At 60.3% G+C, this 12235-nt stretch overlaps 1 protein-coding gene across 4 annotated transcripts in view; it reads left to right on the top strand.

Annotated features, from left to right (window-relative positions):
• Positions 1-12235, top strand: part of Cpne5 (copine V) — a 65289-nt gene continuing 53054 nt past the window's right edge. For 3 of the 4 annotated variants that reach the window (XM_005389636.2, XM_005389637.2, XM_005389638.2), the window contains exons 1-3: positions 1-261; positions 10309-10349; positions 11032-11078. In XM_005389636.2, the coding sequence (XP_005389693.1) occupies positions 167-261; positions 10309-10349; positions 11032-11078 (183 nt within the window). In that variant the 5' untranslated portion in view covers positions 1-166. Of the gene's footprint in view, positions 262-1476; positions 1598-10308; positions 10350-11031; positions 11079-12235 lie in introns of those variants that run through there. The other variant, XM_013517116.1, reaches the window with a different exon arrangement.

A 12235-nucleotide genomic window follows, 5' to 3' on the forward strand; every position in this document is an offset into this window, starting at 1 on the left:
CCCGCGCCCCCGCCCCTCGCTCCCTCCCTTCCCACGCCCCCTCGCGCCTCTCCCTGGCCGCGCAGCCCGGGCTCCGGAGTTGGGGGAGAGCCCGGGCTCCAGGCGCGCGGGAGGAGGCGTGCGTCGCGCAGGAATTGACTGATTTGGGCTGGGGGTGCGGTGGGTGATGGAGCAGCCCGAGGACATGGCGTCGCTGAGCGAGTTCGACTCCTTGGCGGGCAGCATCCCGGCCACCAAGGTGGAGATCACCGTGTCCTGCAGGTGAGTCCCTCTGCCCCGCCCCTGGGCCCGAGATCCTGGCTGCCTCCTGGCTGCCCGCCGACGCGAGGCCCTTTCCCCAGTGTCCTGGCCTTGGGACCCTCCCTTCCCTGCCCAGCTGCGGGTGGCGAGGGCAGGTGGGGAGCCAGGCGGGGGTCACATCCTGGAAAGTTTGCACTCCTGGCTGTTGCTTCAGAACAGCGGGGGACACTGGAACCGGGGTCTGGGCGCCCCATGGGGAAGGGGAGAAGGTGCGAGGCTTCTCCGGGGCCTCCACTCCGCCCACCTCCCGTGACCCCCTCGATAAATCCAGAAGTGAGCGATGTGCCCCATCTTTGCCAGGGGCCCAGCCTCTCCCTCTGCGCCCTGCTTTCCCCCCCCTGCGCCCTGCTTTCCCCCCCCTGCCTGCTCTCCCCAGCACCCTCACCCTGCCCTCTCCCCACTCCCCTGCGCTCCTGACCCGGGGATGCCAAAGCCTGCCTTCACCCCAGAGCCAGCCGGGCCAGAACGGCTTGCTCATCCCTGCCGAGTGTGGGAATCCGTAACAACTTCAAGTGGCATCCGTTTCAAACACAATAACTCGCGTCAGAAATCTTAAACCAAAGGAATGGGACGCCGAAATTTCAGAATCTGGCAGAGGAAGAGTAGGAGTGTTCTGTGGTCTGCCACCCCCAGCTCCTTAGTCATGCCCCTCTAAGGGCTGGGTTTCCCTGGATTTAGGGAGTAGGGGTGGGGTAGGGTCCCCTGATGCTGCGACTTCGTGGCCGCCCTAGGGGCACTGCCTTGCTGGATGTAGAAGGGCGCTGGCAACCAGGCATTGTCTACCTTGAGGTCCCCCCCGAGATGCCCAAGATGCCACCTCCCCTGGCTGAGCCCTTGTTCCCACCCCCAGCCCCCGTTCTTCCAAGTCACTCTTGGGCCAGACTCTTCGAGGCCCCCCAGCTCTGTATGAGAAGTTGTGACACTGGGCAGTTGTAGGTGGGGCTGGAGACACGGGGCTGGGCAGTGCCCCCCGCGGAGCCTCATGGTGCTGCGTGGCTGCTGTCAGCGTGCTGGGCATGCCTGATGGCCCGTGGGCTCCTTTCCCACCTCCCCAGCCAGCTACCAGGCCTGCCTTTCCTCCCCAGCCCCTCCGGGCCTTCGGTCGCTTGCTGTGCTGCACTCGGACCCCTCCTGCTCCCGCCTGAGCAGCCCGTTCAGTTTCTTCCAGGCTCCATTCCCCCTCCGCATCCCCGTCCTGGAAGGCGTCATCTCACCCCGAGGTGCCAGCGTGAATCACTCAGCCCAGGGCCCAGGGTCACTTGCATGCTGAGGACCCACCCTCCGAAGGCATCTCAGGGTGCGTGCTCAGCCCCGCTCCCCGGGGCGGCACATACACCCTGAGGCAGGGAGCTGAGCCGACAGCACAGGTGCCAGTGTGGCGTGTGGAGGTGGACGTCCTGTGACCGAGTCTCGGAGTCATCTCTTGGGGCACGCTCGAAGCCTCAGTTTCCCCACTTGTCAGGAGTCTTATTTGCTGAGACTTGGAACCGCGCCTGGCACACAGGGGCACGTGCCGCGGGCAGGAGCAGAGGGGCACAAAGCACTTGGCATGAAGCTTTCCACTTGTTTGGCGCACAGTGGGTGCTCAATAAGTAGCTACGCTTGGCCCGGCCTTTTGGCCCCCTAGAGGTGGAGGTGTCTAAAGAGGGTTACCTGCCTGAGACAGAGGGATGCCTGGGGACGCGTCTGTCCCTGGAGGACGTGGTGCTGGGGTCGACCTGGGTGTCCATGCCGTCTTGGGGGACGATGTCCGTCAGCCCGAGGAGCACCTGCCCGACTCCTGCTCTCCAGGAAGTGAGCGGATGGGAGTGGGTTTTGGTGAGGAGCCATCGGGAGGGAGGAGTCGCTGGAACAGGTGGGAAGTGAAAGGGACAGTCTGGTGGTCTTGAAATTATGGCTCCATCTCACCTTCAACGGAAGCCGGCCTGCTCATTTGCTTGCTCTCCGGGTCACAGGGGGTGCGGGGGGAGAGAGAGGTTTTCTCTAGCACTTCCTTTGCTGTGGACACCCGTTAGAGTCAAGTCTCCCTCCGCGGCATCCTGGGGGACAGGCAAAGCAGCCCTGAGCGTCTTGGAGACCCCTGCTGGTGGGCAGAGGGGCTGGTGGGCTCGGGATGGGCAGCTGTGGGCAGGGCCCGGGGCTGCAGGGCATCGTGAGGGGTCCCCCTTCCACTGCCTGCCCTCCCTGCTCCCCATGAAGGTTCCTGCCACTTCTTCAGCCCCAGGAGCTTCCTGCTCTGCCTGGGGGAGGACCCGGCCACCCGCTGGGCCTCCTGTCCACTGTGGGCGTGCGGACACCAGGGCACCCAGCCACGACTCTGGAGAAGGCAGAGGACACCACGGGTGGACACGTTCGGGCCGCTGCTGCAGGTGGATGATGCCGTGGGCTGAGACTGATAATTCAAACCCAGTTATTTTTCCTGACTTCACTGAACTTAGGGCCAGAGGGTAGAAAGGCTTTGGCTGTTTGGCATGGTGGTTAGGGACAGGGGCCCTGGGTTTTGTCCACTGTGTTCAAACCAGCGCCGGGAAAGCTAGGTAGCCTTTTCACGCCTCAGTTTCCCCCTCTGTAAAAGAAGCATAACAATCCTTATCAGTTGTGAAGATTAATCCATGGTTAGTGGTTTATGTTATCTGCTACTTGACATGTGGAAGTATAAATAAGGATCCATCTCTGCAGCTGGGTACCAAGGTTTGTGTGGGTTCTGGGGACATAAGAGGCAGTTTTTTGTGTTTGTTTTTGGATTTTGAGACAGGGTCTCACTATGTAGTTCAGGTTGGTCTTGAACTTAACTGTGTTGCCCAAGCTGGCTTCCAGCTTGTGGTGATCCTCCTGCTTCAGCCTCCCAAGTGCTGGAATTCTACAAGTGTACACACCACCACACCTGGCTTAGAGATGGTTTTGAGAGTGGATCGGGTTGATGGTTTGTGCAACTAGATGTCAGCAGACATTGTAGCAAATATGGCTTTGAAGACCCTTCTACTTGGAGGCAAAAGCTGTCCATCCTTGGGCGGCTGGTCCCAGACCTTTCCTGGCTTCATTGCCACCCTGCGGACCCTGTCAAATCTTCCCTGTCTGCTGTCCATTCCCAGGCCCCTTTGTCAGATCTCTGTGCCTCCATCGTCTGATGCAGGGATCTGGGCCAGCATGTTGGCTGGAGAGAAAAATCTGCGTGTTTCACGGAACAGAAACCTTTGCACTGGGGTGGGGTCCTGCTGGGAAGGCTTGCACAGATCCAGAGGGGGCGCAGGGTGCCCTGTCCCACGGAAGGGAGGAAGGGGAGAGGCCAGCGGCCACCTGGAATCTCAGAAAGCAGCCCCTGCCCCCAAGGGCCTGGGCTATGTCCGCCGGGAGATCTACGCAGCTTGGGATCCATCTGCTGCCCTGGGCCTCTCAGAAGGGTGTGACCCTGCTCTGAGCGCTTTCTCCTGAAAGGTGGGGGCAGGGGGCACGGGGATCAAGGGGCTGCACAGCCGCCAAAGCCAGCGACACAAAAAGAGGTCCTTTCACCCACAGACCGTGCCAAGGCGCTGCGTGTTGCTGAGCCAGGGCAGTGACCCCGGCACATTATTGAGTGCTTACTACTCCCTAGGCGCTCGGCCTCTCGACTGGGCTGGACCACGTGCAGTAAGTCGAGCGTCCCGGTTCTGCAGATCCATCCCCGGTCTGGGTTAGCCCAGCTTGGAGACTCAGAGCCGACAGCTAGGTGTCCGCAGGGCTCTGATCTCAGCCAGATCAGATCTCTGGTTGTTGGCAGAATTCAGTTCCTTGCAGCTGCAAGGTGACAGCTCTGTGCTCGTGCTGGCTGTGGACAGTGCCTTGGCCTGGAGGAGCTGCGCTCAGGTCCCTCTGACTGGCACTTTCACAGGCCTTCAAAGCCAGGGGGACATGAATCCCTGTGTGCCACGGTGGTCCCAGGTGATAGCAGTTCTGTCATCACGGGAGTGACGCCTTCTGCATCTCCTAACCCAGATCCCCGAGGGGCAGTCCCCCGCCTGCCCACCCCCGGGGAGGGGATTATTCCCCTGTTCTCGGGGGCTGGGCATCGTAGACGGTCTTACATTTCTGCTTGCCGCACCCCTGTGTCTCTTTAACGTCAGGACGCTCTTGTGAGATCGGGGGTAGTATTTACCCTGTTTGCTGATTAGGAAATCGGTGCTTGGGGATGTGAAGGGCCCTGCCCGTGTTTATACAGCCAGTACCTTTTTGGAGAGGGAATCCAAGTCCAGTTTCCCTGGACCTCAGAACCTTAAAGGGATGGGGGTGGCGGTCTCCATGGAGACCATGCACCATGCACGGGGCCTAGGTACCAGCGATGGCAGGTGTGACCCAGGGGCGGTGCTCCCGCCTCAGGCCAGGGGTGGTAGCTCACCATCCCCCCTTTCAGCCTGACCCACCGTTGGGAGTGAGAGGAGGGAGGAAATAGGGAAAGGAGGCTTCGGCTGGAAGTAGAATCTGCCTGGGAGTGGCTTCAGCCTGAGAGATTTGCTTTTCTCTGATCACAGTGAGTCTGGAGCTAAGTTATCTGGAGCTGTTTCCCCTCCTCTGCCATCATCCCCGTGGTAGGCCTCATTCCATTGTGGGGCTGCCTCTGCACCAGGTATCCCAACTATATCCGAGGATAGGAAATAAGACATGGAATTAAAGTTGTTTTAATTGAAAAGCACAATCCCTCCCAAGATCTCTTAGCAGATTTTCCTTGCTGTTTTAGTGGCTAAAGCTGATCTGTGCTAACCCTAGCCAAAAGATAGGGGTCATCATCTGGGGCTTCAGGGCTCTGCGTCAGATCCGAACCAGTGTGGATTCTGCTAGCAGAGTCGGGGATGCTTGCCGAAGGTGCCGCCGTGACTTCTGCCACAGGGGAGCTTTCCATAGGTCCCCACGGGCCAGCTGAGCTCCCTGGAGCTAAAAGAGGCCTAGGGTTGGCGTCTCGGGGCCTGGCTCCTCAGGTCTTCCTGTAGGCGTTGAACGGCCACGTTAGGTGACAGGTGACGGGCTCATCTGGACACCTGACCACCTGTCTGCCTGCTCACCTGTCAGGCAAGAGAAAAGCTTTGTGTGATTTCAGAACAGGGCAAGGCGCCGCTGTCCCCCCACCCCTCCTGCCGCCCTTGCTCATCACCAATGTCTCAGCGGGAGAGCTCAGTGCCTTTGGGTGTTGACAGATCCTGGCCAGGACCCTGGAAGTCGGGCAGCCCCTGGCTTCTTTTCTCTGAGACCCCAGCCAGGTTTTGGAAGTCTTTAGCCTCAGTGTGTCTGTTATGGTTCCATCTGTTTTTTTGTTTTGTTTTGTTTTGTTTGTTTTTTTCTGGCACCGGGAATCGAACTCACGACCTTGCACTTGCCAGGCAGGCACTGTGCTGCTGAGCTAAATCCCCAGCCCCTGTGGTTCCATCTGGATGTCCCCTGTTAGCTTCTTGTGCTCCTAGTCAGGGCTTTTGGGAGGCACTTGTATTCTGGGGCTTATCGATGACTTGCTTAGAGGAGGTGGGGTCCCTGGGGGATGAGCTCCCTTCCAGGGACCCCACCTGTCTGTGGGAGGTTACATCTCCCTTCCAGCCCCTCCTGTCTGTGCTTCCTGCCACCATGCCCTGGGCAGCTCTCCTCCGCCACTAAGATGCTGTCCACCTTTACAATGGTGGGAGACACTGGCCGTGCCCACACACTGTCCATCATTATGAAGACCGAAGAGGTGAAGTCTGCGAACAAGACAGATCAACTCTTCTTTCCTCATGGAACTCATGAGGGGTGGGGTGAACACAGACACAGTTTTTTTGTTTTGTTTTGTTTTTTTTCTGGTACCAGGAATTGAACTCACGACCTCGTGCTTGCCAGGCAGGCGCTGTGCCGCTGAGCTAAATCCCCAGCCCCTCGCAGACACAGTGTTTAAAATTAAGTAATGATGCCTGATAGGGATGAACGCTCTACAAGGAAGCTCATTGCTGTTGGAGATACTTTGGACAGGAGTCAGGGGATACCGAGCTGAGATCCCAAGGGAGGCTATGAAGGAAGGGTGAACAGCAAGTGCAAAGGCCCTGTGGCAGGAAAGACCTTGAGATGCTTGCCAAACTGCAGGGAGACCATGGTGGCTGGACCAGTGAGGATGGGGAACAGAAGAGGAAGGGTCAGAGGAAGTGGGGGTACAGATAACAGCCTTTAGGGCCCTGTGAAGGAGTTTGATGTATTATTCTAACAACATTTCGGGTGGAGAGGGCTAAATAGATTGTGCCCTGGTTGCCGTAAGGAGAGTGGACCAGGGAGGGATGAGGAGAGGTAGGCGTTGAACGGTGTTGCTGGCTGGGCCCTGGGGGCCTCCAGGAGTGACAGTGGGGGCAGGGAGTGCTGGGAAGCGTGCACAGATGACTTGCTGGTGCAGGACGAGAGGAACAGAGGTGACCCCTGCCTTTCTGCTTCCCATCCAGCCCATGAAACAGGTAAGCGACCGGGCCCAGAGAGAAGGCTGGGGTGGAGCAGCCAGTGCAGGGTGACAGAGCCGCTGGTGGCCGCGTGGGGGACTCCTGCTTGGGGGCACTGCTTGGGCACATTCGGAGGGATAGTTACGACAGTAATGAATACTAAGGCAGAGAGCCCCAGGTAGGCAGTTCTTTTTGTTTGTTTGTTTTTTTGAGTCAGGGTCTCGCTATGCAGTTCAGGTTGACCTTCAACTTACTATGTAGCCCAGGCTGGCCTTGAACTTGAGGCAGTCCTCCTGCCTCAGCCTCCCTCATGCTGGGATTACAGGCATGTACTACCACGCTCAGCTGCTAGGCAATTCTTTAAGCCATGTGGGTTTTTTTTTTTTTTTGCGGAGAATCGAACTGGGAATCGAACTCAGGACCTTGTGCTTACCAGGCAGTCTCTTGTGCCACTGAGCTATATCCCTGGCCCCTAAGCCCTGTGAAAATTGCTTTTTAGACCTTGGCGAGGGTGCATAGCAGGAGCGGGGCAGTGGGAACAGCGGGGACCCTGCTGGCCACAAGGGCTAAAGAGGGCCCTGAATTTTGGTGACGCACGTGATCTCTGCTCACCTCCAAAGGGCTGGAGCTGCAGAGGTTGAATCTGCCCTTCCTGGAGGATGTAGGCGACCCTCACCGCCTGCCATAGATACGGTGGCACAGGTCGCATACCAAACAGAAGACTCCGTGACGGATGTATATGTTTCACGTCACCGTCCCCACTCGACTTGCCAGATGTTTGATATTAAGTTAGTTGCTCCACAGAAAGATGGGGTGGTGCCGGAGGGACCCTTGGATTCCTGTTTCTGCTCCAAGTGGCTCATCCTGCGGGTCCTGCTCCAGCTTGGGGAGCAGCGAGGGGAGGAAGTGGGGCTCCCCTAGCTGCGGCATTGGCCTTTACGGAGCACTTCCTGTGTACCAGGCACTAAATTGCCGCTTGCCTCGACCCTGATTTGCTCTAACTGCTTTGCTTAGTCCCAGCAAACCCCTGGGGATACTGAGGCGCAGAGGGGTTAAGTGGCTTGCCCGAGGTCACACAGCTGGGGAGCGGTGGAGCTGGTATGGGACCCAGCTTTCCGGCTGGAAATTGCACTCTGGAGCCCCATCCCCTAGAAGCCGGGGAGGTGCCCACCGAGGGTTTGGGGGAGAGGGGAACCCCGCTTTCCGCAGTCTTCGCAACCTCTGGGAAATCGCTGGGAATCTGTGAGCGAACACACATCTGTGTGTGCAAACCAACATCCCGTGCACGCGGAGTTCAGGGGCCCCCGCTGAGGGTCCCTGCCCCAGGGAAAGGTGAGGGCGCCGTCTCTTCCTGCGCTGCCACCCGTACGGTCACCAGGTTGCTGCCAGGCGCATCCGTGCCATTGTGGGCTTGCACAGGAGGGCTGAGGGTCACATCACCCGGCACCTTGGCTCAAGGCGACGTCCCCGCCCCACCTCTCTCAGCCCTGTCCCAGGGGAGATGTCACCTGCCAGGGGCCCTAATCTTGCCCTCCCAGGGCTCGCCCCCTTGGCTGGGACGGGGTGACTCCTCACCTCACAGCTCAGTGGTGACTGCCTCTGAATTGAGATTCCTTGGAGGAAGCCAGGAGCAGAGGGGCCTGCTCTGCTTCCCTGGCCTTGATATGGGAACAAAAGAAGCTAAATTCCAGGCTGCTGAGCGGGATGTCTGAAGGGTTTTGTGCTCTTTTGGTGGAAAAAATACATTTTTCCTGTTGGAAAAAAAAAATGTCTCTTTGAGCGCTCCCAAAACAGAAATTGGAGAGAGAGCACTTGCGGTCCGGGGTTGCCTTCCGCTCCCAGGCATTTGGTCTTTGGCTGGACTCAAGACAGTGCCCCGCCCTAAGCCGCCCGGTGGGGCTGAGCCGGGCCCCGCGGGGGTCGTTTGCACACGGGGGCTCTCACCCATAGACTCCCCAGCTGTCCCTGTGTCATTTCACCCGAGGCCCCTCATGGGGCTGGGAGGTGTATCGGGCGGTTTCCAGGTGACAGCCGCTGGATTCTCACAGGCCACCCCTCTGTCGGGGACCTCGATGCGGCTGGGGTGACTCTCTTCGATGATCTGGGCCCGCCCTGGCACCCGAGTTTGCCTTTGTTGGCACCAGGCTCTGTCTGTCTGTCTGTCTGTTGTCTCTGGCTTGTCCCCCAGGGCGGGGACAGGGTCCTGGGGTGCACTCTGGAGTCAGGGTGCGTGAGAAGCTGTCACTGCCGGGGGCTTCGGTGACGGTGACTCTGGGCCTTTCTGTCACTGCCTGTGCCGTGGGGCACAGCCACTCCCTTCCTCTGCCTGGGCCTCAGTCCCCGCTCAGCCTCAGCTGGGTTGAGGTGGAAAGATGCCCCCGACTCCTCCCGCTCAGTGGAGCTGGCTGTGAGGGCTCCTGGGCCTCGTACTGAGGGCTTCTCTTCTCTGGAAAGGGACCTATGGGGGGCTGGAGGGGGGGAGGGGACCCCTGGGCATCTGGGAGGGGGCGGAGATGGTGGGCAGGGAGCCGGGGCAGTGGGGCAGGGAGTCAGGAGCGGCCACGGGGCCCATGGTGTCCTGCGGGCAGGAGGAGGCTCGTAGCCCGCCCCCGTTTGGCAGGTGCCGCCCCAGGGAATACAGACTTTGTGTGGCACGTGCTGGCTGGCACTTGGAGTCACAGCGAGAGGAAGGCGTGGTGTGTCCAGGAGGTGTGCAGAGGGGACAGGCTCGAGGCCTGAGCCGGATGTCGTGGGGTCCCTGTGGGGTGAAGGATACCAGGTGCGCAGGACACGGCTGGCCCCTGCTTCCACACGTACCCACCCGGCCCGGCCTCAGAGGGCAGCCTGGGACTCGGGAGCTGACGTTTGCCGCACTCTGCGCCTCACCCACGGCTGGCGATGGGCAGCGGGGGCTGTGTCTCGGGAGGCGGGGTGGGCTGGGCACTGTCCACAGGCCTTCCTGCCCCTGTCAGCTTGCTGCAGTGCCTTCCAGGGGACTCGTGTTAGCACCGCCCTGAGCCTGCGGGACCCAGTTCAATAAGCCCATCCCCTGGGACTGCAGTGCATCGCTTCCCCAGAGCAGGCGAGACCGTGGAGTAGACTGAGGCCCTGCAAGAGGGACGGCCTGGGGGATGCATTTTGAGTGCATGATTTGATTGATTGATGATTGATTGATTGATTGATTGGGACAGATGAAAGGAAAGGGCTTGGGCAGTGAGAGGCCCAGGGGCCAGGGCCTCGGGTGGCACCTAAGGGCAGGACAAGCTGAGGCCATAGTGAGTGAGGGTGGTGGGGAGGGAGCACCGAAGGGTGGACCTGGAGCAGTTCCCAGGGCTGGCAGAAATTTAATAAAGTTTGCCCTGGGGTCAGCACTCGGGAGGCTGAGGCAGGAGGATCGCTGTGAGTTCGAGACCAGCCTGGGCTACAAAGTGAGCTCAAGGCCAGCCTGCACTGCATAGTGAGACCTTAAAAAAAAAAAAAGTTCGCCCCACAAGCCACCTGTCCTTCCTGCGTTGCCTGAGGCCGGGCCAGAGGCAGCCTTGGGGCAGGGATCTGCCCCAGCCAATAAGTCCTCCTCTCTCCCTCCCTTCAGGAACCTCTTGGACAAAGACATGTTTTCCAAGTCTGACCCACGTAAGTCCTGCTGCCACGGTTAACAGCGACAGCAGCAGCCTCGTGACTGACTGCGGCAGCGCTCAGCGCCCGCCTGGCCGTGTCCCAGCACGTCAGGGCTGCTGCATGCTCCCGAGAACTTGGGGTCTCCCTGTCTGGCCCCCTACTTGGGACGCCCCGGCACGACGCAGGGGGCTGGGAGTGTTGAGGCGTCTGGGACCCCAAGGCCTCAGTGCTCGGGGACCAGCACACCTCCGAGACCCAGTGGCTGTGGGCTGGTGGGAGTGGCTGTGCTTTGGCAGTGCGGGTTCCAGCCCTGACCCGTGCTGCCCACGCGTGCAATGTTGGATATGCGTTGGGCCTCTCCTGAGCCTCAGTTTCCCCATCAGCGAAGCAGAGACCTTGCTGGCTCTGGAGATGGCAGATGCTTTGCCACCCAGCGCTCGTCCTCCCCACCTCCCCGTCTGCCTCGTCCCTCGCCGGTGCCCGCTCCAGACACAGCCGGGCACTAGGCCCCTCCTCCAGGCCACCTCCTGGAATGGAGCATCCGGAGCTGACTGTGGTCCAGGGTCAGAGGCCAGACTCAGATCCCTGCCCCAGACCCTGCCCCGGCCCCGCCGGGCAGCCCCAGCCCCAGCCTCCCCACCCGCCCCTCGCTCTCCTCTCGGCCTGCCTGGTGACCCTTTCTCTCTTCCTCCTGCAGTGTGCGTCATGTATACTCAAGGGATGGAGAACAAGCAGTGGCGGGAGGTAGGTTCGGCCTTTCCCACCCCGTCCCCACGGCTCCCCGCCGGAAGTGTCCTACCTGCCGCTCCCAAGCCTGCCAGAGGCGTCAAGGGAGGTGGACAGTGGGGCCCAGCGAGGCTGAGGACACAGCAGGAGGATCCTGTCCTCAGGGAGCCACAGTTTGAGGGTCTCAGGGGAGACACGAGGCCCAGGTTCATCGTGACCTCCTCGGTGGCCTGGCCATGAGCGCCTCACCTAGCCCCAGTCCATCTGCAGCTAGTGCCCTTCCTTCTGTGTTTCTGAGCCTGGCTCTGTGTGCTCTGGCCCCTTAAGGGTACATGAAGAGAGGCCACAGAGACCTCCCTTCAAGCCACTCCTGCCTTGGACTCCTCCTGCCTCAGGGCCTTTGCATGCTCCACCACCTGTCCCTGCAGCCCCTGCACGGGTCCTTTAGAGCTTGGTTCTGATGTCAGCCCACCGAGGCCTTTGGGGTCTCCCAGCCAAACACAGAGACCCCAGCCCAATCCTGAATTCCCTCCACTGCCCCTCAGTCTTCACCACCCATCCCGCTCTGCTTCAGACCCTTGTCCCATGCAGCCCCCCAGGAGTAAGGCGCTCCATCTGCTTCATCTGCTCCCTGGTTTGAGCTCTGAGGCCTGAGCCCAGCTTGCAGCAGCTGCTTCATAAACGTCTGTTAAAGGAGTGGTAGGGGGTACAGCTCAGCGGCGCAGCGCCTGCCTGGCAAGTGTGAGGTCATGAGTTCGATTCCCAGTACCAAAAAAAAAAACAGGAGAGTGGCACGGTCGGAAAGGGGAGCAGGTGGGAGTCAGGGGAGGGGTCCTGGGAGTCCCTGCTGCCTCCCTTCTGGAGGAGAGGGCCTGCCCAGCAAGGGCACGGCCAGCAGGGGCCTGGGAGGCAAGGGGCGGAGGAAGGACCCTGTTTCTTGCCTGGCGCAAGGTGCAGCCGGCTTGCTGGGCCTTGCATGGAGCTGAAGCCCGCGTCCTGTGGCCGGAAACTGAACTGGCTCCTGGTGATCAGCAGAGGCTCGCGCATGGGACAGGAGGGGCCTGGACTGAGGCTGTGGCCCTTTTGGCCTCGGCAGCCCCGCCCCCTTGTCACCATGCTGTGGGCTGCAGGTGGAGACCTGGTTGGGACGTCACTGGCCCTGCCCTGTCCCACAC

The sequence above is a fragment of the Chinchilla lanigera genome, unplaced genomic scaffold (genome assembly GCF_000276665.1).
Source record: "Chinchilla lanigera isolate Chin_1 unplaced genomic scaffold, ChiLan1.0 scaffold00036, whole genome shotgun sequence".
Classification (NCBI taxonomy): Eukaryota; Metazoa; Chordata; class Mammalia; order Rodentia; family Chinchillidae; genus Chinchilla; species Chinchilla lanigera.